The sequence below is a fragment of the Eurosta solidaginis genome, chromosome 3, assembly GCF_040869045.1.
Source record: "Eurosta solidaginis isolate ZX-2024a chromosome 3, ASM4086904v1, whole genome shotgun sequence".
Taxonomy (NCBI): domain Eukaryota; kingdom Metazoa; phylum Arthropoda; class Insecta; order Diptera; family Tephritidae; genus Eurosta; species Eurosta solidaginis.
In genome coordinates this window covers 168,854,565-168,880,307 of record NC_090321.1, presented here as the reverse complement: position 1 = coordinate 168,880,307, position 25,743 = coordinate 168,854,565, and the positions used below count along the sequence as shown (strand labels likewise).

The window sequence follows — 25,743 nt, the reverse complement described above, 5'->3', positions numbered from 1 at the left end:
TTAAAATATTAATAAGTTTAAACAAAATTATTTTTATCCTGTAAGTCATTAAGCATGTAATGTATACAATTTATTTATATATATATATTTTTTTTTTTACCTTGAACTAGGTCTTAAAGACCGTAAATAAATAAATTATTATTATTATATACAAACAAAACCTTTTTTAAATAGAAAAATTAAGCTTTTTAAAGTAAGAATGCCGGCGTACGATGGCGTGCCGATGAAGTGATCGGCGTAAACTTCTAGTATTCAGTGCCACCTGAACAGCTAGAGATATCATACCATTCGTCATTAGCCCGAAAATTTCTGTCGTTATTTTTTTATTAAACCAGTGGCATCTAGTATGTATGTTGCAAATGGAAAGGATTTATAGGTACATGAGCATTAAACAAACATACTTGGTTCGGACGAAAATTAAACAGCTTCGTTGACTCGTTTAAATCAAAATTTTAACCGTTAGTCATGCGGAAATGCGTATGTATATGTGCACAAAAGTTTGAATAACAAAAGATGATAGATATTTGTGTTCCAACTAAATATAATTAAAGGATTCAATTTCAATCATAAATAATGTCATACCCCTTGCACATGTACCCATGTATTGACAAATCGTTAAAACTTTAAACTGATTAAGTGTTATCCTAATGTGACAGTTGATCTATTCATGCAATGAATGCTTAATCACCTGCTGTTGACATAAAACAGATGTTCTACAGTTGTTGCCTTGCTGGCGCAATTTAACTGTAAAACACGTATTATTGTGCAAATGTGTTCAAGATGGAATACTTAGAAGAGTTTCTCACCTTTTATTTTTTTCTTTTAAGTTTTTGATTTTAAACGACTTTGAGCGAAGCTTTTCCAACAAAATGTGTGTTACGTGTTGACTTCGGTTAGTTGAAACGTGCTTCACCTGCTCTTCGGATATACTACCGACGTACATATTTTCTTGTGTTAGGATTTACATATGCACGTATTTAGTTTCCGTTTGTGTCGAGGTCTTCGAGTACTCAGAACCACTTAAACTGACACTTATTACCATTCAGTAAATACGACACACACAAGTGAAGAAGTTTTCAAAACTTGTGTGTTCTTCACCCTTCACAAACTATCGCTTCAAATGCTAGTTGTTATTTTATACCCAATGCATAAATTGCTAAGAGTAAATGAACAATTTATTTTTTTCAACGCAAATAGTATACGTTATGGTTTGTTGTAATATTTTCCCTATTTAAATTTTTACGGTCATGAAATGGTTACTAACTTTGTTGGAATGGTGTGCGGACGTTCATATTATCGATCACTTGCCGAAATCGGTAAGATAAGATAACTACATCAGCCGATACCGAGACGCAAACCTTCCGAGTCGTATGACTACACTCAATCCCAGCTCTTCCTCGGGCATACCCCCTGAGCTTCGTGAACAATCTAGGTGAAAGATAGCATAAATAACAGTCTTAATGACTGTTATTTGAGATTAACCTAGAATGCTTGAACAATTTTAAAGGAAGGCACTTACACCACTGCTATACACGCAGCCGATTTTCTGTACGGGAGTGAATAGGTTTTTTTTGCAGCCAAAAGCTCTTATTTCAGGGTAACCACAATTAGTTGGTTGTGCTCTGGTCATAAATTGTCATCCTGGGAGCTGCTCCTTACATCTCGGAAAGTATTGAAACTGACCTTGGACCAAAGAAGTTGATTTGCTGCCAATGTGTTCCTCAAATTATGTTGGCCTCCTGAGTTTCAACGGTTTAACTGGAAAGATCAGAAGGGGATTTAGGTGTTGTGTTTGATTCATCATTCACATTTACTGAACATCTAAATTTAATAATTCCCAAAGCTTACGCCTTATTGGCATTTATTGAAAGAAATGACTCCGAATTTAAGGGCCCATATACGAAGAAGCTGTTGTATAATGAATTCGTTAGACCTAGGCTTGAATATGCTTCCATCATATGGAGTCCCCACTATGAGGTTCATAATATGAGAATTGAACGTGTTCAGAAAACTTTTATGAAGTACTGTTTATCTGATTTAAAATTCGACCATTCCTCCTTATTCTTCAAGGTGTAAGTAAATTAACCTTCCTACCCTGGAAAGTAGAAGGGTAATATCCACAATTATGTTCCTTTGTGATATTGTTAATGGTATAATCGATTGTCCAATAATTCTTGAATCTTTGAACTTCTATGTTCCACAACGTAATTTGCGTCAACATTATATGTGACGCGGCCTATGAAAAGGTGGCTTATGACTCAAAAAAGAAACAGCTGTTAAAGATAAACAATGCATTTCTTCAGTTTCTTAGTAGTTTTTCTTTTGCATTATTATTTGAGTCATAAGCCACCTCTTCATAGGCCGGGTCACATATGTTTGCTCTTTTGAATTTTAAGTCTAATTATGAGCTGAATGGACCAATCATACGCGCTCTAATTGTAATCAACTCAATTAATCATAAACATTGTATTGATTTTTCTTTATCGCGGCAATGCTTTAAAACTATGTTCTTTTCTGTTTTAAGTTAAGTGGTTCTTTATTATATATAAGTATATGAATTCTTATGTAATCTAGTCTGTATGATTCCGTGTATATCATAGACTAAATAAATAAATAAATAAAGATCAGAGAAATAGTCGACTTTATGAAAAAAGAATAACTTCCGCTTCATCTCATACTAAAACTTGCTATGGTTATAACGTTCAAGTTAAAAATGGCTAGAGGGGTCTTCTAGTAAAATAATTCAACCTCGACATAAGCACTTAGTGTCTCCTCATATGGCACTAACCATCTTTTCTTTTTGAAGACCCATGCTCTAAACCAATGCTCCTACGGTCCAACTATTTTGGACGACCGCCATAGTGTTCGATCTACTGTGGGAAGCTGCAAATTTATCAATACATGCGTTGAGTACGACGTAACAGTTTATAGTTCAATCGCAAATTTACAAAATTAAATCCTAAAGTGTTTACTAGACTGGGTTGGAGATAAACATATGTAATACAAAATACAAAGAAAAATAAAATATAATATAATTATGCATGAGCAATTACAGCTTTAAAAATAGGTTTATATACGTGTAAAACATGTTGCTATTTCTAAGCGGCCTGTTTGGTACATGGAATCGAATACCCTCGAGGAGAGCTGGCGCATCGATTGAACCGTTGATAATGTCGAAAACAAAAGTCATAGACAGCAAGGTTCTTCTGGATTCTAGAGACGAAGGTTGATGAGTGCACATCTGGCTTCGTAGGAAGGAATCGGGTCGGAAAAATTCAATGAACGCAGTGCAAAACGAACAAAGATTTTTTGCACACTTTCGAGCCTCTTGATATGACACTCATGATAGGGTCGCCAAATGAAACAGGCATATTCCAACTTGGAGTGAACAAGTGAGGTGAACAGTATCTTAATAGTATAAAGATCCGTAAAATCTGAGCTAAAACGCCGGATAAAAACAAGAAGAGAATAAGCCTTCGCAATTGTAGAGTTTAAATGTATCGAGAACGAAAATTTAGAATCGAAAACTACCCCTAAATCTTTCAGTTCTGTAAGAGTCGAGAAGCGAGAACCGCAAATGGTATAAGAAGTGAATATGGGATTACGCAATTTTGAAAATGTTACGTGAAAATATTTACTAACGTTTAGCGGAAGATTGTTTGAGTTACACCAGGCAACGACATTGTCCAAGTCGGATTGTAACTTATCTGAATCTGAAAAGTTTGAAATGGTAGAGAAAACATTTATGTAAATCATCAGCATATAGCAGAAAGTTTGAGTGTTGAAAACAGACCGAAATGTCATTTATAAAAATTATAAATAGTAATGGTCCAAGAATGCTACCGTGAGGTGCGCCTGAGGTGGCAACAAAAAAGTTCGAATGCGCATTTTCTATCACAACTACACAGTTCCGCTGGCCAAGAAAGAAAAATTGAGTGGAAGCCTACACGGGCCAGTTTTGAGATCAATAGATATTGAATGGCTGATTTTTTCAAACGCTTTCCACATATTACGCCTCCAATTACCAAATACCCTACAATAAACTTTAGTCAAAAAACTTTATTGCTGTTACTATTTGGTCACGGCTTCTAAGCCCGGGCTATGTCCACCCCGCCTTGTTCAAGAAGGAGCAAGAGATTTGCAGAGACCGACTTATTGTGTTGAAAGTTATTCTTAGAGCCCCATAACTTAGGTACCAAACCAGGATAAACATTTTCGGCTTTTTGTTCGATGCCTTTGAATGCACAAAATTGCATATATGTATGTATATTAAGTGCTTAGCAGATGGCATAAAATCTCCATGTCCCAGATTCAAAGAAATATTTATTCGATCACCGAAAAGTCACTCGATATGTTTTTTGAGTGAAACGCAATGGCGCAACACATTTTGGACACGTTGTACGGAATGTCATATAAAATTGAGTTTCCTCAAATTTCACCAACACTTTGCGTCTACTTGAGAGTGCCGAAAGATTTCATGACGGTCGTTATCACAATATTTTTGTTGGCACATGGAATATCGTTTTTTTTTTTTTTCATTTCGCATGAATGACGTCAAACACAACGTAAGGAAACACTTAAAGGGAAATAATCATAAATTTTCATATTGTATATAAAAATGTAAAAATGCTAGCTGTAAAATATGTATATTGTTGCTGTTATCGGCTATGGTTCATGTATTGAACGGACAACAAAAAATCTGTAGTGTCTTAAGTAGTGAAACATGTCCATTTACATATGTATGTAAGTATATTAACGTCCGTATGTATATAACACTGAAGGCAAAGGTTGAAGTGATATCACGTGCAATGCAGAATGACAAAGTAGGGATTTATGTACATACTTTGAGCCTATACTGTGGTCCATATAGTCCTAGAGGTGACATGACATCTTCTTCTACTTGTAGATAGATAAATAGATAAAGACACTCCCACCACCTGCTCAATATGATTAATATTTCTTAGAGGATTTGGGTGAGGTTGGCAATTGGATTGGGGAACTTACTTCGCATAACTTCTTAAATACAAGGTGATATAATCTCCAGCGCCCAAATAATTATCATTAATTGACGCTTAGGCAAGTTTGACCATTGCTCAGAAAGCTACTATAGACACACCTGCTTCGCGATAACTGGGTCCAATCGGGAACACCTAGGAAGGTCGAGAACTCCTCATCCGGGAGCGTCGGTATATATTCGCACAGAAGTACTTAGCCAGCAAAGTCTTTGGACTCTTACTCATCACACTATGTTTTTATCTATGGAAAGCTCGTGTAGGTCATCATTAAACCTCCATCGCTGTAAGTCGTGGGCCTCACGGTAGGTCCATAACATGAATTCTCCGAAGAACTTATTTCTCGATTACTCCAAGGGCCCACACATCTTTTCCCGACTTGGACATTGATCCCGAGATATCGGCACAGGTATGATGAGAGTCCCATGAAACGCGAGAGATTAATTCCTTTTTGATGGAGAGTATTTTAATGATATCGTTTTCACTATTAAAATCGAAGATCTTCACAGCCTCGAATTTATATCTGTAACGTGGCTACCAAGGCTCGAACGCGCTAATTTTTTTGTCATTATAGCAAGTACTTCGCCTTGCCTCGTGCACCGAAAGACCTTTTTTTCGTCTCTTTATCCAAGCTAGAGTAGGTAGAACTTTTGGCGCGTTTGATCTAATGGGCTGAAAGTGGTTGTATGCAACCCTCAAAGATTGTTTTGAGCCATTGTATAATCACCCCACCTGCCATTTTCGTCTGATGGCATAGCAGGGAATATCTCATGTTTTACGCTGACTCTGAACGGCATCTGCAAGGCAGATGAGTTTTCACTGAGAAACTTTTCATGACAGAAACACACTCGGAGTGCTTGCCAAATCACGACTCCGCTTGGAAAAAACCTTCTCCTTTTTTGATAAAACGTGTTTCTAAATCTTGATGCTGACTTGCACGGGGCGCGAACACAGCATCTTCGGTGTGGTAGACAAAGCCAGACACCACCACACCACGGCCGCCTCCGTTTTTTATACTTCCTTATTTGTTATAAATGTGTAGTTTGTTGAGATGTGGTGCTAACAAACTATGTGAAATTTTGCGTATATCGAAGTAAGTTGTTATTGCCTAAGTCAAATGTGGTTATGGTATCATCTGCCACCCTAACATTTAACCAACTACATCGTTATAGTCTTAACACTGTGCGATATGCGAAAATTTTTATTTAAACTAAGTACTTGTTTTTTATATAAACCAAAGCGAATGAGATCATTAATTTAACTACATGTTTCGTTGTTCCCTTTCCATTTAATATATTTTTTAGTCTGGCAACATTGAAAATTGTATTAAATAACGTTCTCGTGTTAGCACGTTATTGCTTTAATGGTGCATTAAAAAAATATGACTCCTAGTGTACGTGGTATCATAAAAAACAATTCAAATAGCTTACTAAACATAACATTGTCATTATAACAAAGAAACTACGGTTTAAACAAGAATACCTGGGTGGAAAAAAATTGCATCCTAAAATTGTGACCCTAAATTTGAAGGTTATTTTGAAAGGGTCTCAGAATTTGATGGTTTTTGAATTTTTTTGATCCTTAAAAGTTTAAAAAATTGTATAAAAAAGAAAATTTAATAACTTAATTGTGCAACTGTCACGGCCGTGGTTTTCTAGTCGCGGTGCTTATCTTTACAGTTGTTGTAGTTGTTGTTGTTGCTCTTTCTGTGCATTCAGCAGAAACAGTTTGTTCAGCATTTCATTTCTCTCTCTTACGGGGATTACTCTCGCCTAACTGTGTAAATGGTGTTCTGGGGACATAAGAAAACAAGTAAGGAACGCTAAGTTCGGGTGTAACCGAAATTTACATACTTAGCTGAGAGCTATGGAGACAAAATAAAGGAAAACCACCATGTAGGAAACTAAACCTATGGTAACCCTGGAATGTGTTTGTATGACATGTGTATCAAATGGAAGGTATTACAGAGTATTTTAAGAGGGAGTGGGCCATAGTTCTATAGGTTGACGCCATTTAGGGATATCGCCATAAAGGTGGACCAGGGGTGACTCTAGAATTTGTCTGTACGATATGGGTATCAAATTAAAAGTATTAATGAGGGTTTTAAAAGGGAGTAGCCCTTAGTTGTAAATGTGAAGGCGTTTTCGAGATATCGACCAAAATGTGGACCAGGGTGACCCAGAACATCTCTGTCGGGTACCATTTTTTCGTATTTGGTATAGAATTATGGCATTTTTTTAATTTTTCGCAATTTTCGAAATCGAAAAAGTGGGCGTGGTCATAGTCGGATTTCGGCCATTTTCTACACCAAGACAAAGTGAGTTCAGATAAGTACGTGAACTGGGTTTAGTAAAGATATATCGATTTTTGCTCAAGTTATCGTATTACCGGCCGAGCGGAAGGACAGACGGTCGACTGTGTATAAAAATTGGGCATGGCTTCAACCGATTCCGCCCTTTTTCACAGAAAACAGTTATCTTCCTAGAATCAAAGCCCCTACCAAATTTCACAAGGATTGGTAAATTTTTGTTCGACTTATGGCATTAAAAGTATCCTAGATAAATTAAATGAAAAAGGGCGGAGCCACGCCCATTTTGAATTTTTTTTTATTTTTGTATTTTGTTGCAGCATATCAATACTGGAGTTGAATGTTGACATAATTTACTTATATAGTGTAAAGATATTAAATTTTTTGTTAAAATTTGACTTTAAAAAACAATTTTTTTTAAGTGGGTGTGGTCGTTCTCCGATTTTACTAATTTATATTAAGCATATATATAGTAATAGGAGTAACGTTCCTGCCAAATTTCATCATGATATCTTCAACGACTGCCAAATTACAGCTTGCAAAACTTTTAAATTACCTTCTTTTAAAAGTGGGCGGTGCCACGCCCATTGTCCAAAATTTTACTAATTTTCTATTCTGCGCCATAAGTTCCACTCTCCTGCCAAGTTTCATCGATTTGTCCGTCTTTGGTAATGAATTATCGCACTTTTGTGTTTTTCGAAATTTTCGATATCGAAAAAGTGGGCGTGGTTATAGTCCGATTTCGCGATCTGAGATGAGTGCCCAGGAACCTACATACCAAATTTCATCATACCTCAAAATTTACTCAAGTTATCGTGTTAACGGACGGACGGACGGACATGGCTCAATAAAATTTTTTTCGATACTGATGATTTTGATATATGGAAGTCTATATCTATCTCGATTCCTTTATACCTGTACAAGCAACCATTATCCAATCAACGTTATTATACACTGTGAGCTCTGCTCAACTGAGTATAACAACCCGTAGCAGTTCTGAGAGCGGTGTTTTGAAGAGGTCTGTGATTTCTAACAAAGCAGTATCCATTAGGCTCGGTGACCATTTTGGGGACGCGAAGGGTGCCCCCAAGTGCGGCCGGCTAAAGGTTTGAGGATTTTATTGCGGGTGTTGAGCTACTAAGCCTTTTTAGCAGCTATACAAAATCAAGTAAAAGACGCGATTCCGATTTGCACTACTTTATTTCAGAAAAGTTATACAACGAATGACTTAAGAACTATTTTACGTTTATATTTCCTAATTTACGATGATTCCAATTACAAAAGAATGTGTCCCAAAACTGTTTTTATATATTCTTAAACAATTGTTTTTTTGGAGCTCTAAGTAAATGCATTCCATCCCATATATTGCTTGTGTGGATATACACACATTACGCACATAAATATTTATGCGCCTAATTGTTTTGCATTTACGTACCTATGTTCCTATGTTTCTACAATAGGTTTGTGTGTTACTAATGAGGGAATAGGAAAATATGCAAAAAGGTTATCGCACGTATGTACATAAGTTTAAATTGTAATGGTTAGATTAGGGTGGTTCTAAAATTTTGGACTTCAGTATGTGAATATATTCTATTGATTTTCAATGTCGGCTGCTGCTCCGAACATCCTCCTCCCCGTTGAAAGGTTAGGGCTTTCAACAGAATCATTTACTGGAAGGACGCACAGCTTATGCACTGCTCGACGAGTTGTACCAGTAGATGTACGCAGGACTGCCACTCGCACTACCCCATCTTCTCCAGATATTACTTCGATTACGCGTGCTAAGGGCCACCTTAAGGGTGGCGAGTTTTCCTCCTTTAGACAAACGATGTCACCGACTTTAATGTTGGCCTGAGGTGTACGCCATTTGGAGCGTTGTTGAAGAAGAGTTAGATACTCACGAGACCAGCGCTTCCAAAAAACTTGTTGTATGTATGTTGCGCGCTGCCATCGGCCAAGTCGATTATAGTTTAAACTTGTAATGTCTGGTTCAGGAAGAGCTGTCATCGGACCGCCGATTAAAAAATGGCCTGGTGTTAACACATCTAGATCTTCTGGATGTTCTGAAAGAGGTACTAGAGGACGCGAATTAATTATAGCGGATATTTGACATACCAATGTACGCAATTCATCGAAGTCAAGCATGAATGAGCCAATGGAACGGCAAAAATGCTGTTTTGCTGTTTTTACGGCCGCTTCCCACAAACCGCCGAAGTGTGGAGAGCGAGGTGGAATGAAGCGCCAATCGAAACCATGCTCAAGACAAAAATTGTGGACTTCTCTGCTGAAATTATCGCTGAGGACTAAGTTTCGCAGCTCGCGGAGCTCATTCTTGGCACCTACGAACTTTGTGGCGTTATCCGACCAGATACAGCTTGGGATGCCCCGGGTAGCGATAAATCGTTTTAGTGCATCAATGAATGCACCAGTTGACAGGTCTCTTACCAACTCCATCCAGACAGCCTTTGGGGCGAAACATATAAATACGCTAACATAACATTTTTGAGGCGGCTTGTTGCGTACTTCAGACTTGTAATAAAACGGGCCGCAGTAGTCTACACCAGTAACTATGAAAGGACGTGAAGCCTGAATGCGCTCTTTAGGTAGGTCACCCATTATGTGCTGGACGAGTCGTGGCCTAGACCTGCAGCAAATGATGCATTTCTGAAGAACTCGTGAGACGGTTTTGCGTCCACCTATTGGCCAGAACTGCATACGAATGAAGGCAAGCAAGGCTTGCGGGCCTGCGTGATGATGTTTTCGATGAAAGTATGTGATTATTGCATTTGTAAGTGGATGGTCTTTTGGTAGAATACATGGGTGGCGCGATTCAAAACTGAGCAACGAATTTTTCAATCTACCGCCTACGCGAATCACTCCGAAGTCATCAAGAAATGGTGATAGCGAAATAATATTGCTGGAAGTCGGGACGCATTTATTGGCTTGCAATGCGGTGTACTCGGGCCAAAGTTGCGCTCTTTGCACTATGCGAACGAGCAATTGTGTACCCTTTCGAATATCCGCAGCCGTGAGCTGGGATGACTTTGGCGCTTGTTTAATATTTAGGAATTTGCTGACATATCCGAAAATCCGCTGCATTGTCGTGAACGAATTGATGTATTTGAAGGACAGCGTAATGTCAATGCGATTATTTTCGACAAGCAATACCTTTTTTCGAACCTCAGGAAGTTTTGGCTGGGAAGCGCACATGCGTGGCCAGCTCTTCTCTGTTTCTTGTAAAAATGGTGGGCCGTGCATCCAAAGTTTTGAAATGAGAAGTTCCTTCGGCGTAGCTCCTTTGGATAAAATATCAGCGGGGTTCATTGCTGAAGGAACATAGTGCCACTGCATGCCTTCTGTCAATTGCTGTATGGTGGAAATTCGGTTCGCCACAAAGACATTGAACTTCGATGGTTCTTCTTGCAGCCACGATAGCACGGTTGAAGAATCTGACCAACAATGAAAAGAACAGTTAAAAATCTTCATTTTTGTAAACTCACCCACAAGCTGTGAGAGCAATGTAGCAGCGCAGAGTTCCAACTTGGGTACGGTAATGGTTTTCAGGGGTGAGACCCGGGCCTTTGAACACAAAAGGTGCACTTGGAAACTGTCATCCTTGATTGATCGAATGTAAGTACAGGCACCGTAGGCTTCAAGGCTTGCATCGCAAAATGCATGAATTTCGGTGATGGCCTCAGGCTGCAAAATATAACGAGGAAATGATAAATGTTGCATTTCTGTAAACCCGTTGCAGAAATCGGACCAGGCAGTATCTAACGATTGTGGTAAACTCTCGTCCCATTCAAGCTTGTCTCTCCACATACGTTGAAGAAGAATCTTTGCCCTGGTTAGGGTTGGGCCCATTAGTCCAAGTGGGTCGTAGCACCGAGCTAGAGTAGACAAAGTAGAGCGCTTGGAGTTTTTTCCTAAATCTTGTTGCGGTGTGAAACAGAATAGTAGGCTGTCCTTAATCGGATTCCAAATTAAACCCAGTGTTTTGGTGATGTTGCTGCCATCATCGAACTTGAGAAAACTTTCTTTGTCTTCATCTGGAATTTCACAAAGAATGTCGGTATTATTCGAACACCACTTACGCAGCTTGAAACTTCCTTGCGCAAGGAGACTGGCTGTCTGTAACTTGATATTGCGGACTTCTTCCACGGAATCACCACCAGATATCATGTCATCTACGTAGAAATCTCGAAGCAAAGTTTTTGCACCAATAGGATAAGTCGAGGATTCGTCAGTTGCGAGTTGATGCATCGCTCTTATTGCCAGAAATGCAGCAGGTTTGGTTCCGTACGTTACGGTATCCAGCTTATAAATCTGGAATTCTTCAAGCGGAGATTCCCGCCATAATATGCACTGGAGCATGTTATACGGAGGGGTGACGCGGACACACCGATACATTTTGCAAATGTCACCAGTAAGTGCTATAGGAAATGTGCGAAATCTGATTAAAATGTTAAATAATTTTTCTTGAATGGTTGGACCTGCCATGAGCAAGTCGTTCAATGAGAAACCAGAAGTAGTAGCCGCTGAGCCATCGAAGACCACTCTGAGTTTTGTGGTGCTACTGCTATCTTTGATGACGCAGTGATGCGGTAAGAAATATTTGCATTTGTGAAAACTATCGTTAGAGACTAAAGACATGTGATTAAGGTCAATATATTCCTTAATGAACTTACTATATTCTGTCTTAAGGTCAGGGTTTCGAGCGAATTTCCTTTCAAGACCTTCGAAGCGTTGACGCGATCTCAAATAAGAATTTCCAAGTACCTCCGGATTCTGTTTGAGGGGCAGACGAACCGAGTATTCGCCTGATGGTAAACGCGAATAATTCTGTTGAAAGTGTGCTTCACAAACGATGTCTTCCTGAGTGGCTTTGGATATGGGTTCGAAGTTTGTCTCAACTTCCCAAAATCGTCGCACTAGATCATCAAGTTTTGAGTCAAGGATGGTGTTGTTTGAAGATTTCTGCTTTCCAATAAAGGATGATAGTTTTGGAGCGCGTTGCCCTCCACCAGACAACACCCATCCGAAGAGAGTCTTTTGGAGCAGAGGTAAGCCGGATGCCAAGCGTATCTGCCCCACACAGAGTAAGTCGAAGAATAGGCCTGCTCCGATGAGCAGATCAATGCGTTCTGATAAGTGGAACCCCGGATCAACTAGTTGAATGTTAGATGGAATGTTCCACTCACTGGTGCTTACGAAGCACCCAGGCTGATTGTCGGTGATGGTGCGCACCACAACTGCTGTGATATTTGTTGAGAACTCTGATATTCGCGACCTTCGTAGGAGCTCCACTGAATAGTCTTCCGTTGAGAAGTTGGCATCTCCGATGCCGGAGACTGTAACCGAAGATTTTGTCTTCAGCAGTTGAAGTTGGTTTACGAAGCGAGATGTGATAAAATGTAGTTGGGAGCCAGAATCCAAAAGCGCACGGCAGGGCACGAAAGATCCAGCGCGATTTTTTATGAGAACGACGGCAGTAGCAAGAAGCACAGAATCAGACGGAGGAACCGAGGCATGGGGCAAGGCAGATAACGACGCAGTCATGGCATTGGATTAGCGTGTAACTGGCGGCGAAGACTCGATTTGACCATCAGTTGACGACACTGTTGGGCGGTTCAGGTGCAAGAGAGTATGGTGTTTGCACTGGCAATTGCGGCAGGTACCGGATTTGCAGTCCCGCAGTTGATGACCGCGCTTCAGACAGTTTATACAAAGAGCGAGCTTTTTAACTTCTTTAAGTCGTAAGTTCGGAGATAAATTTCCGAAGCGTTGGCAGCTGTAAATTGCGTGATCGACCGACTCACAAAACACACAAGAACTTGTTGAGCCCTTTGACGCAACGAAGGATTTCTTTTGGTTTGTACTTACACCTTTGTTCGGTTTCACGACCTGACCAGTCTGTACCTGAGTGGCATGCTCAACATTCTCGAGTGTTCTACAGCGCTTTTCCAAAAATGCAGCCAGTTGTTCCCATGAAGGTAATTCGCTAACAGAAGAGTTCTCCTCCCATTTAGCTTGTGTTGTTTTGTCGAGCTTCTGAAGTATCAAGTGAATGATGATGCAATCTGATATTTGCCCGTTGGTTGCCAGTGACTGCAATGCTCGTAAATGCGCAGTTACCTTGTCTGTCAACTCTCGAAGTTTGATTGCGTTGGAATCTGCCTTGTCCAGCCCGAATATCTCCCTGATGTGTGCCTGAAAGATAAGACGTTTGTTATCGAAACGCTTGTGTAAGAGCTCTAAAGCGATTTTGTAATTGGAATCACTTATCTCTAGTGAGCGCACGGTGTCGAGGGCAGCGCCGCTCAAACACGACCGCAGATGCTGCAATTTGTCGATGTTGGAGAGGTCACTATCTTTGTCGATGATTGAGGTGAACATAGATTTGAAATTTGTCCACTCAGTATAAGCGCCGCTAAATTTTGGTAGTGTTAACAGTGGTAAGCGGGAACTATTGGCATTAACAATGATAGATTGCCCCTCGCTGGAGTTCATTTTAAGCGTGGAACAATGTTGCGGGACACTACGTTTGCCAATCTCCCTCTGTATAGTTGCTCTTAGGTTGATTAAAGCGGTGTCGAAATTGGCTGGCAAGTCACTGCTGATAGATTCGGAGTCCAATTCTTCCAAGCTTGTATGGGCGACTGCGAAACTGGATTTTACGTCGGTTATAGACTCCATAGTTGCAGAAAGGCTGTACTCATCCATGCTGCGAAGCTTCTCGGAATTCAATTCGATGGTTATTTGGCCGAGTCTCTCGAATAGAGCTCTTGTTTTCTTCTTTAAGAAAGCTACACGATCGAGGCTTTCTTCCGGCATGATTAGGCCCTTTGTTGAAATGGCAAAAATATGCGTTGCAGATTGAAATAGAAATACTGTACGTGACTACAAAAGGCGGGCCCGATATGTAAAAATGGTATGCAACCTTAAACTGCAAAGTTTTATGAACCTTTGTTCAGCTCAAAGAAACGGGAAGAAAGTACTGATAAATTACGTGATGTTATCACGTCGGGGTCACCAAATGTTGAGCTACTAAGCCTTTTTAGCAGCTATACAAAATCAAGTAAAAGACGCGATTCCGATTTGCACTACTTTATTTCAGTAAAGTTATACAACGAATGACTTAAGAACTATTTTGCGTTTATATTTCCTAATTTACGATGATTCCAATTACAAAAGAATGTGTCCCAAAACTGTTTTTATATATTCTTAAACAATTGTTTTTTTGGAGCTCTAAGTAAATGCATTCCATCCCATATATTGCTTGTGTGGATATACACACATTACGCACATAAATATTTATGCGCCTAATTGTTTTGCATTTAACGTACCTATGTTCATATGTTTCTACAATAGGTTTGTGTGTTACTAATGAGGGAATAGGAAAATATGCAAAAAGGTTATCGCACGTATGTACATAAGTTTAAATTGTAATAGTTAGATTAGGGTGGTTCTAAAATTTTGGACTTCAGTATGTGAATATATTCTATTGATTTTCAATGTCGGCTGCTGCTCCGAACAGCGGGGCTAGATTTAAGGTTCAATTGCGGTTGAATGCTCGCCAAAATGTAGATCCTGATCCAACGTCACACTCAATATTTTTGGATGAAGACAGTCGGTAGTATAATGAATTCGGCATGGATGCTGAATATGGTCGACATTTATTTTGTCCACGTTATAAATAAGGTCGACGATGATTTGGACGGTGACAATGTCAGGTTTCGCGAGGTGAAGAAACTGGAAAGATTGTGGAGAAAGTCGTTTTTGAAAAGTTGTATACAAATTTAAGAAATTCTTACTCATTAAATTGAAATTGTCTTCAATTTAAGGATAATTTTTTAGGAAATTTTTTTGTTATTTTAGACCTGTGTGTAGCTTGGTTATTTTTGCATTCGATTCATATAAAAAATATACCATTATTACGTCTTGAGAAGCACTGTATTGGCTTCTAGTTTCCTTTTTTTGATAGTTTGGTTAATCGAGAATTACACTTTAAGGGGCCACGTATAAATAAGAAACTACTTCAGAGCTAAGCAGGTATTGGAAGAACTTGCAGAGGTTCTCAATACGAAAATAGTGCCATATCAATGTCAAATTATGAAGTTACAATAAGAAAATTCAAGGAACAAAAACAATAAAAAGCCGAAACTCTGAACTTAAGCTTCACATTTGGGGGTCGGAGTTTTTGAATTTTTTTTGACCCAGTCTAATATGCATGTCTATCCGACGTACATACTCATACTTACCATTTAAAATTTTTTTTAATATTTAGAGAATGCATTAAAAGCGACTTAGAAATAGGATAAGAAAATAGGCGTTTTATATTTTAGGGCACATTGTCTCCCATATCATACAATGTGTGAACTGTAGGGCTACCCAGCAAGCATTACAGTCTAAACTAAGAACAATATGCGCTTTACTTTGAATATAAAAAGTTTCGTATGAAGAACGCAAAACTATATTTTTTAGTTGCAAAATTCATTGAAGCCCAGCTCTGATTTCGCTTTTTCGTCCTTAAAATAAATATTTGGAGACTAGTACTAATTCTGTAAAATATTGATTGTGTGTTCACCTAAAAAGATTATAGCTCGGTAGGTAGAGCAAGCAGCTTAAATCAGCTGGAAGTCGGGTCGAAACCAGGCCACCCCTAGTTTTTTTTTATAACTGAAAGTGTATACTTCTCTAGTTTCAAATTGAAATCCAGTTCTGTACACTTATTTTCAGGAAGATAGGGTTGGTCATATAAGTTATAACAGCAGTATCCAGCGGTTGACCCATTTACTCACGTTGCTGAGCATGTGACCGCGCTATGTTGCGTGTTGAAGTTTCGCTGACGCAGCACACGCGCAGAATAAGCGGAAGTTAATTGGGACAACGATTGGTGTAGTTGCAGAAATTGTGATTGAACAGCAAATCTAGTTTTAGTTAAGTAAACTATTTTTTATACAATAATTGGTTAGCATAGCATAATTACTTTAACACAAGAACTTAGCTGCTAGGTAAATTACTTTGTTCGAGTTAGTTCAATTTGGATCGTGCAAGAGCACAGAATAAATTTTATAATGTTAAAATATTTCTCGTGTTTATTTTAATTCGGTGAACCGGCAGTTCACCGCAACTTTAATTTTTTATCGCCTCGCCTGCTGTGAGGCTTAACTGGCGCCCGAGCAGTGCGGTGCAGGGTTCGCGTTCCAAGTGAAATTGTATTTAGTTATGCGTACAAAGGATAAAAAACTCGTGTAGTGAAGATAAGAACCAAAAAATTCTTTTATATAAAAAAAAAAAAAAAAAAAAAAAAAAAAAAGATTCAATAATAAAAAAAAACCCTTGCAGTGAAGATAAGAAACAAAGAATTTTTTTTATTCAAGAAAACAAAAAAGATACAAGAATCAACTAAAAAACCCTTGCAGTGAAGATACGAAACAAAGAAATTTTTTTTTTCAAGAAACCAAAACAGATACAAGAATCAACTAAAAATCCTTACAGTGAAAATAAGAACAAGAAAACAAAAAGAAGACAAACATCAGCAAAACTTACCGAGCCCAAATGAAGTGGTGGTTGTAAGTAACAAATCGTAAGCCTCATTGTATATCTTTTCATTCCAGCATGAATCCAGAAAAGATGAAAAACTCCTTAGCGGAAATGAATGACGCCGTTAACGCAATTCTCGCCCAACTTAGAAGGTTTGAAGAGCATTAGATGTGTTCATTAGAGGCCTAAATGGTGACCTCCCCACTTGGCTACTAGTGCAAAACCTAAATCGTCGCCCGAGACCTACTCGGCATGCCTCACCTTCATGAACTTCAACCGCAGGAACGCCATATATCGCCAGCCCCGCCCAAATAGGTATTTCAATAACAACTCCCAATAGCCCCTCGGTATTATGTAAACCCAACTATAATGACGCCGGTCAGGTTAGGGCAGCTCCAAATCAACCAAGAGCATTTACAAATTTCTCAGGTATACACCAAGGCCGGGCAGGACCAAACTGCAACTACCCGAACTCCGGTCAAACGAGAAATAGCAATCAGACTACGCAAAATTGGCGTAGCAACTCTACCCCTTCAGGATTTATTAGAACAAACCCTAGTCCTTCCCGCCAAACCAGAATATCTAAAATACCGGCCAAATACAGGACTTTAACAATTTAAAAAGGGGCACACGTTCGGGAAGGTTTTTATTCCAATCAGGCAGGGGGCCAAGCAAACAATAGAAGTTGTTTCACTTAATACCAGTGGATGAGGAAGCAGGAGAAGACACTACGATCGAACACGGTCAGGAGCAAGGCGATGGCGATCAACTAAATTTTACGGCAGGGCCTCGTGTCCGGTGTACCATACTTAGAGTATGCCACTCCACATCAGGGAACTCTAGAATTCTTGGTATACATGGGGGATAACAAGAATTACACTAGCGAACGAGCTGCACAAAATTCCACAGCGGTGGAAAAAACATTCACAATCATTTCGGCGGGGGGAATATTAAAATACATAGAAAAGTTCGTGGACATTTTTTAACGTTTGTGGGAAAGGACATCCCCACTACATTCTTTAACCTTCCGGGGCTAAAGTCCTTTGATGGAATCCTTGGAGACGATACGCTGACAGAAGTCAGAGCAGTTCTTGAGGGGGAATTGAACATATTGATATTAAAACCAGACACAGTAATATCTCTTAAGCGCAAAACGGCACATGTTAATAGTATCTACACGGACCTCCCTATCGATCCTAACATTTCAGAGCCTGCAAAAGAGTAAATCCGTAGAATCCTTAGCAAGCACGAAGAGATGTTTGGCCAAGTTGATAGGAGCATAAGAGGGCTCACCGCAATGCCACTGAAAATAGCAGATTTTAGAGCGGTATTATTTCCCGAGAATGCGTGCTCAAATTAGGAAATATGTACTGGCTTGTGAAACATGCAAGTTTAGTAAGTACGATAGACACCCTAATAAACCAGAGTTACAGGCTACATCAATCCCATCACAACCTTGCGAGATCCTTCACATAGATATTTTTGAAACAACAAATTTTTAAGTTTTACTGACAAATTTTCAAAATTCGCAAAGCTTTTTCAAGTTAGGAACAAAGGAACACTGCACCTTAAACACAAAATTGTGAAGCTTCTCCACTATTTTACAACTCCAAAAATTTTAGTCAGTGATAATGAACGGGGATTGATTAACCCAATAATACAGAACGTATTAGAATCATTGGGAATTCAGCTTTACCGCACTTCATCTCAGAGAAGTGAGGTAAATGGCCAAATTGAGAGATTCCACTCCACGTTACTAGAAATTTATAGATTCCTGAAGGCGGAAAACTCTGATCTCAGGACTAAAGGACTCGTTAATATAGCAGTAGATCGCTATAATAATTCAGTTCACTCTGTAACGAACAGGAAACATTCGGATATATTTTTTAATCGCTCAGAAGCTTCTAACTATCAGGAACTCCTTGACAAAAGCAGGAAAATTAATAGATACATAAAAAAAATTATTAAAATAGAAACAGATGGCTAAGGTTGAGAGACATAATAGGAGAAGGACCATGTAGAAGCGTTATAACAAAAATGATGTTATATACGTCAAGGATAAGCAAATAAAGGGGAAACAAAAACAAATTTATAAAAGTAAATAGTTGCCAAGGAGAACGAAGTTTCTGTAACCACACTTAGTGGGATAAAAATTATAAAGCACATATAAAAAATGTAAAAAGAATGGGAGAAAATACCCCCACATAATAAAACAAACAAACATACAAAAAACATGAAAAGAAATTATAAAATATCTGGCACCAAGAGGGAGTTTATCTAACAAGAGCGGGCTTGTAAGTGGGACAAATCGTGCCTTAGTAGGCTCGTAGTGCCATCGAATTTGACAAATGGCTACACTACTTCCAAACGGGATTCTGGCGATCTCCCCATAGCTGGTTCGAGAAATGTTAACACCTCTGGTCCAGGAGAAAAGAGAAAAATTTAAGCTTATGCGCCTAATCCGCTAAGCCAATATATGAAATTATAATACTCTGCGTCTACTCCGCAGAAGAAGAAAAAAAAAAAAAAACAAAAAAAAAAAAAAAAAAAAACAGAAGACAAAAAAAAAAAAACAAAAAAAAAGAAAAAAACATATTTCCGAATTTCGTTATTACTCGCTACAACCAAAAAAGATAATAAAAACCAAAGAAATGTATTTCTGAATTTTGTTATTACTTGCTACAACAAAAAAGAACAAACAAAAAAAAAAAAACAAAAAAAAAGAAAGAGAAAAAACAAAAAATCACCAAAGGAATGTATTTCTGAATTCCGTTATTACAACATTGAAATTATTAGATACTACTATATAGCGTAAACACAAAACCAACAAAAAACAAATATACAAGGAACCGAAATGATATGTACAAAAAAAAAAAACACAAAAAAAAGAAAATAGAATGAAAAAACGTCCCTTTTCTAACAATTTTTTCACTCCCACTAATATCCTAACCTCACAATAACATAAATAACTTCCAACAACCACTAACCTACTAACACCAATAATGTTAGGTATGGTCTTTCCAATTGCAGACTCCCACTGTTGGCGTCGGCCATCAGCGGCCTCCACATTTTCCACTATAAGGCACCAATCGTTAGTATCCAGAGCGGAAATGGGTGGATCATCAGCGGATCCTTCAAACTTATACATGCTATCAACCTCCGGCAGTACGCTACTATTATATCGAAGATGGAAAAACTGGCTTACCAACTACTAAAACGAACTGACGACCAGCTCCTAGCACAAGTCTATATCAACCAAACTCTGCAGCGCCTCGAAGAGCTGACGGGGAACACGAAAAGAATCAGACCCGCCCGATCTATTGACTGGATAGGCTCTGCGTGGAAATGGCTAGCGGGATCACCCGATGCCACTGATTGGGACAATATCCTCCACAGCCAGGGTGAAATCATAGAAAACAATAATCACCAATACAAGGTAAACAAAGATCTATTCACGGCAACTTTAGAAATTTCCAAAAAAATTAATGAAATTGTAAGCCACACCAATTCGGTAATGAAGGAAGCTGAGGCAGAACAATTCAAGCAGAGCGCCCTTCATAATATCGTGCTCGTCCGAGAAGAGGTCAATGAAGTAGAACGGGCATATCAGCTAGCTAAACGTGGAATTATTAACACTAACCTACTCGACATGGACGAAGTTAATCAGATCCTGTCAGAAATAGAAACACTACCTTACCAAAATATAATTGAGGCAATTGAATACGGAAAACCATCAATATATACAAATGGGACTATGCTCCTATACGTTCTATCAATACCCAAAGTAACAGAGAAGAAGTATAACCTATTAATTACTCGCGCCGGTATCTACGAAGGCAAACAACTGGACCTTCCATTCGATAAAATGCTCGTCAACCAAGAAGAAACGTATGGACTCAAGGAAAACTGCTTGACAATCAGTTCATCTACGGTATGTGAATCAGAGTCCTTGAGCAAATTGGAAGAGAATACCTGCCTACCTTGGTTGCTGAACGGAGGTGACGCTAGCTGCCAATTCATCAGGCGCAATGGAACGATAATCGAATTGATAAACGATAACACAATTTTTATCTCAAACTACCAAGGTGTAGTGGAAAGTAATAACAATACTAGTAACATAAATGGCACCTACGTTATCCAGTTAAGTAACGAAACGATAAAAATTGGCAACCAAGTGTTCTCCAGCAACGAAGCAATCACAGCTCAAGCCTTGCCAGCCGTACTAGCAAACGTCAAAAACCACACTACGAAGATCAATCTGGAGTACGTTCACGATATCACGATGGAAAACGTTAGATATCTAGGGTATGTAAACGGGAAAACTAACTTCTCGTTAGTCACGGAAGCTGCCTCGATATTCGCAATAGCCCTCATCGTCACCATGCTATGGAAATGGTACACTAGGAAGCTAGATATTCCACCAGTTCAAATTCCGATGCAATGGGCAACAAAGACGAAGATCTTCAAGGGCCACTCTGCCCATGAAATCCGTAACCTGGACGACAGCGCACCAGTCAAGCCAGTCAGAATCAACATTACGCCAAGTAACCAGATCGACTCTATAAAAGATATATCCACTTCACATTTTTCATGCTTCGATCTGCGGGACGCAGATCTTTAAAGGGGGAGGAGTTATAACAGCAGTATCCAGCGGTTGACCCATTTACTCACGTTGCTGAGCATGTGACCGCGCTATGTTGCGTGTTGAAGTTTCGCTGACGCAGCACACGCGCAGAATAAGCGGAAGTTAATTGGGACAACGATTGGTGTAGTTGCAGAAATTGTGATTGAACAGCAAATCTAGTTTTAGTTAAGTAAACTATTTTTTATACAATAATTGGTTAGCATAGCATAATTACTTTAACACAAGAACTTAGCTGCTAGGTAAATTACTTTGTTCGAGTTAGTTCAATTTGGATCGTGCAAGAGCACAGAATAAATTTTATAATGTTAAAATATTTCTCGTGTTTATTTTAATTCGGTGAACGGGCAGTTCACCGCAACTTTAATTTTTTATCGGCTCGCCTGCTGTGAGGCTTAACTTATATGTAGCACAAAAAAGTTACAGAGAATGATGAAGCTATGTTGCTCCTGCGTTTCTCAAGTCATATCCAAACATTAGAGATTAGACCACGGGGGTATTTGTCTAATCTTCCTCTAATCTATATTCAACTTCGGTGTTTATTGGGTAATAGCGATGATTTACTCAGTGTGCGGGAAGCGAGTTACACTCAAGATTACTCGACATCACTAAATCACCAGGGCAGAGAAGTAAAAAGTATTGGGAGGTCCAACATGATAAATATTAGAAAAGAGTAACAAACAATTCGCCGTAAAATATGAGCACAAAAGAGAATCGTCTTTTAATTTGCCAGTCGTATATGTACGTACTATTTTTATTTTTTTGTATCTACATTGATATACATATGTAAATATATATATGTAATTAAAAACATAATGCATTGACAATAATTTCAGGTAGGTACGTTAGTGCATTGTCTACTTGCAATTTGACCATTCACACACCCATTAATTTTTTGACCCTCTCTTTGCTTTTATAATGGCTCAACCATATAGTTGGCTGGTTTTATTTATTTCGTTTCACTGGAGTAGGTATTGTCAGAAGGAGATGGCCAACTCACAATGAAACAAACACCTTGACAATATTTTCTTACTACACACAAAAGCTGCTAAGTTTTATGTTTTCATTCGATTCCATTCGTTTAACACCAATACACTGATTTTGACACTCTAAACAAAGGTATGTTGTTGCTATAGAGATGAGCCAACCATATAGTTGAGCCATGGTTTTTATATTCTCTGGAAATAGTATGTCAATAAAAAAACGGTTTTTGTTAAAGCGTGGATGAGACAGAAGAGAGAAAAATTATATCGTAGGATAAAACTATCTCCCAGCAAAACTATTGCCAAGTAAAACTGGTTCATTAGGGTGAGCTTGCAGTTTTCTTAAGTTTAACAACGAATCGATTCATTTGCCAAGAAAAGCTGAAAGAACACTTCTCATTTGTGTATTTTGACTTTGATGAGTAATATTGTTAATCACGTCCAAAAAAGTATTCAGTTTTGCTCTTCCCACCTTTCTGCTTGGGAAACTAAACCATTTCTAAGAGGCTAGAATTTTACAAACATTGTAACATCCTTTGAATAGGAATAAGCCATTCGAAATGTTTTGACTTCAAAACATGTAAGGAAGGCTAAGTTCGGTGGTAACCGAACATTGCATACTCAGCTGCCAAATTACAGCTTGCAAACCTTTTAAATTACCTTCTTTCAAAAGAGGGAGGTGCCACGCCCATTGTCCACAATTTTACTAATTTTCTATTCTGCGTCATAAGGTCAACCCACTTACCAAGTTTCATCGCTTTATCCGTCTTTAGTAATGAATTATCGCACTTTTTCGGTTTTTCGAAATTTTCGATATCGATAAAGTGGGCGTGGTTATAGTCCGATTTCGTTCATTTTAAATAGCTCTGTGATCTCTGCTCAGCTGAGTATAAAAATTGTTCGAAACTTTTAGAACATAAACAAACGAGTAAATCGGAGTGAAAAACTGAGTCCATCACCCTAGTCCGTTTCGTTTGTTTATACGCCACTTCTGATAAAAAAAAAAACGGCTATCATAAGAGTCAGTGATGTGAATGAGATCATCATATGTATATTTATGTTATTATACCTGTACATATGTGCATACATATATATGTGACTTTTTCAGCGGGTTTTCATCTCATGTTAACATTGCGATCGTCGGTTTGTGTTTAGTGTTCCTAAGACATCAGTGGCATCACATTCCAAGTGGAGTTATTCGTTTGACTCATACATTGTTACATTATTCATCATTGGCGTTATTAAAGTGAGCAAACTCGTTTTATAGTAGTAAGTAGGCATTTATTGTAATATTGTTTAATAGGTAGCATGACGGAACTATACAAGGTGGCAGTACGGTGACAGCTGATTTGTATTTTTTTAATAAGATTTGATACATCACCTTCCGGCGCATTACGATCGAATTACAAAAACAAAGTATATGGAAGTTTTATCTATATTTGTAGGTATGTCACCGTGCTGCCACCTTGTATGGTTCCGCCATGATAGGTTGATCTTTTGTGACAACAATTTTTCCAAAACAGTCGTGCATTCCGTACGAAAACATTTTTGCACTTTCCATGAAAGCAAAATGATTTTTAGGCTCAGCAGGTAAAGAATCTAACTAGAAGTTGTTTTCCAATAACCCATCGTTAATTTTGGGTATCTGTTTACATATTTCATTTGATTAAAGCTAATTACTTACGGCAATGGCCGATATATAGTCAAAGGTGCTTTACTTGTCATATAACTCTCTACTAGCAAGTTTTTCAGTCTCAAATAAGTTGTGCATTGCTAACTGTTCTAAGGCTGACGACAAAGTTCTCGCTATATGCTATGCTAGGCGAGAAGCAATTTTTTTTTTTCATATACATATGTATTTTATAAGCTTGAAACGTTTCTGACACTTTTAGAATTTTCCATGAGAAATAATTTTCATTGCTTTCTATCCTTTTATTATAACAACGCTTCTCGCTTCCACTCTGTCGTCAGCCTAATAACCCCGATCAACGATGCATCGCGTCCAAATAAAAGTCCACCACAGGTGATATGAAAACATGAAATGAGATCTGGGCATAAGAATGGAAACTCATACTTTAAGTGTTTTTTTTTTTTTTTTACAAACTATTTTTTGATTTAGAACTATTTCGGTTAAATGTTTTTTTTTTCGTTTTTCAATTTCCCAGTTATTGGTTGACATGTTAGCCTTGCATGATTTTCCAACCAGTTAATAGCTTATTTTTTGTTGTTAATTAGTAGTGAGTTACTCTCCGGAATCAGAAAAAATATTCAAATATAAGTTAGCTTGTTTTACCAATTGATAATTTTTTCTGCAGTGAGACCATACTAGAAGCAGAAGAGATAGGCTTAAGTATACCGAAATGTCCACAAAGGCGTGATAACCTCCGAAGAGATTTTAGGCCGAGCTTCTCTCGCAAATTGCGTCGTCCTCCTTTTCAATTTTTCTTACAAATATACTGGACCGGACCTACTTGTTTTATGCCGACTCCGAACGGCAACTGCAAGGCAGATGAGTTTTCACTGAGAGCTTTTCATGGCAGAAATACACTCGTAGTGCTTGCCAAACACTGCCGAGGGGCGACCTCGCTTTGAAGAATTTTCTTCTAATTGAAAAACCTTATTTCCAATAATTGTATGTTGCTTTGCCCGGGGCGTGAACCCAGGCTCTTTGGTGTGGTAGGCGGAACACGCTATCATCCATGAGCGGTTCCAGGGGGGGGGGGGGGGGGACTTTTTTTTGTATTGACTGTAATTAAGTATATAATACAAATCTACATAGTAATTTCTTATCACAAAACAAAGTTCCCTCCTAGAACGTAAAAAAGCAAGAAAAATTAAAAATTAGTAAAAATCCCTCTCGTATTTTGGTCATGAAATCATATATAACCTGCTGATCGGATATGACTTCCTGATTGCTCAAATCGTCATTACTTATCTTTGAATCAAAGGTATTTAATTAATCAGAAATAATTAACTATAAATAAATTATATACATAGATCATGTACTAGAATGGATTCAGAGAAGAGTTCTCCATCAAAATTTTCACATTTTGACAGCTATAATTTTTAAAAAGCATATAAGTGAAAAATCAAAAATGCTGGACAACAAAGATCTCGTGCCACTAATTAATGAGATCTTAAGTTTCTCGACAATACAACCAATTGCTAGTTACCTGGTTCTCAATCCCATTATCATATTACATATGGGGTATTCCATCCCATTTCGACCAATTTTGAACCCGACCCCTTTAG

General features: G+C 38.4%; 3 protein-coding genes and 1 long non-coding RNA gene across 6 annotated transcripts in view; 2 read left to right on the top strand and 2 right to left on the bottom strand.

Moving 5' to 3' along the window:
* Positions 1–315: 315 nt before the first annotated feature.
* LOC137244598 (uncharacterized) lies at positions 316–6,462 on the bottom strand. 3 transcript variants are annotated; one of them, XR_010951126.1, is made up of 4 exons: positions 5,005–6,462; positions 1,520–1,758; positions 807–1,464; positions 316–744 (listed from the first exon to the last, which is right to left on the bottom strand). It is a non-coding gene; the product is annotated as an uncharacterized lncRNA (long non-coding RNA). The 3 variants fall into 3 exon arrangements; XR_010951127.1 differs by having other exon boundaries at positions 316–1,156; positions 1,265–1,464; XR_010951125.1 differs by having other exon boundaries at positions 316–1,464.
* Positions 6,463–12,888: 6,426 nt separating this feature from the next.
* LOC137246048 (uncharacterized) lies at positions 12,889–14,801 on the bottom strand. Its single transcript, XM_067777156.1, has 2 exons — positions 14,285–14,801; positions 12,889–14,163 (listed from the first exon to the last, which is right to left on the bottom strand). The coding sequence occupies exon 2, from the start codon at positions 14,152–14,154 to the stop codon at positions 12,889–12,891; it is 1,266 nt and encodes a 421-aa protein (XP_067633257.1). The 5' UTR covers positions 14,155–14,163; positions 14,285–14,801.
* A 4,739-nt stretch (positions 14,802–19,540) lies between these two features.
* Positions 19,541–21,803, top strand: LOC137246771 (uncharacterized). Its single transcript, XM_067777779.1, has 2 exons — positions 19,541–20,302; positions 20,365–21,803. Exon 2 carries the CDS (start codon positions 20,381–20,383, stop codon positions 21,485–21,487), a length of 1,107 nt encoding a protein of 368 aa, XP_067633880.1. The 5' UTR covers positions 19,541–20,302; positions 20,365–20,380; the 3' UTR covers positions 21,488–21,803.
* Positions 21,804–23,557: 1,754 nt separating this feature from the next.
* Positions 23,558–25,743, top strand: part of Dh44-R1 (Diuretic hormone 44 receptor 1) — a 225,696-nt gene continuing 223,510 nt past the window's right edge. The window contains exon 1 of the mRNA XM_067773817.1: positions 23,558–23,737. The gene's annotated coding sequence lies outside the window, so the exon portion shown is untranslated. The remainder of the gene's footprint in view (positions 23,738–25,743) is intronic.

Bases quoted from the DNA above. Each gene is read 5' to 3' on its own strand.
- LOC137246048 (XM_067777156.1), bottom strand. From the start codon at position 14,154: ATGCCGGAAGAAAGCCTCGATCGTGTAGCTTTCTTAAAGAAGAAAACA.
- LOC137246771 (XM_067777779.1), top strand. From the start codon at position 20,381: ATGAAGGAAGCTGAGGCAGAACAATTCAAGCAGAGCGCCCTTCATAAT.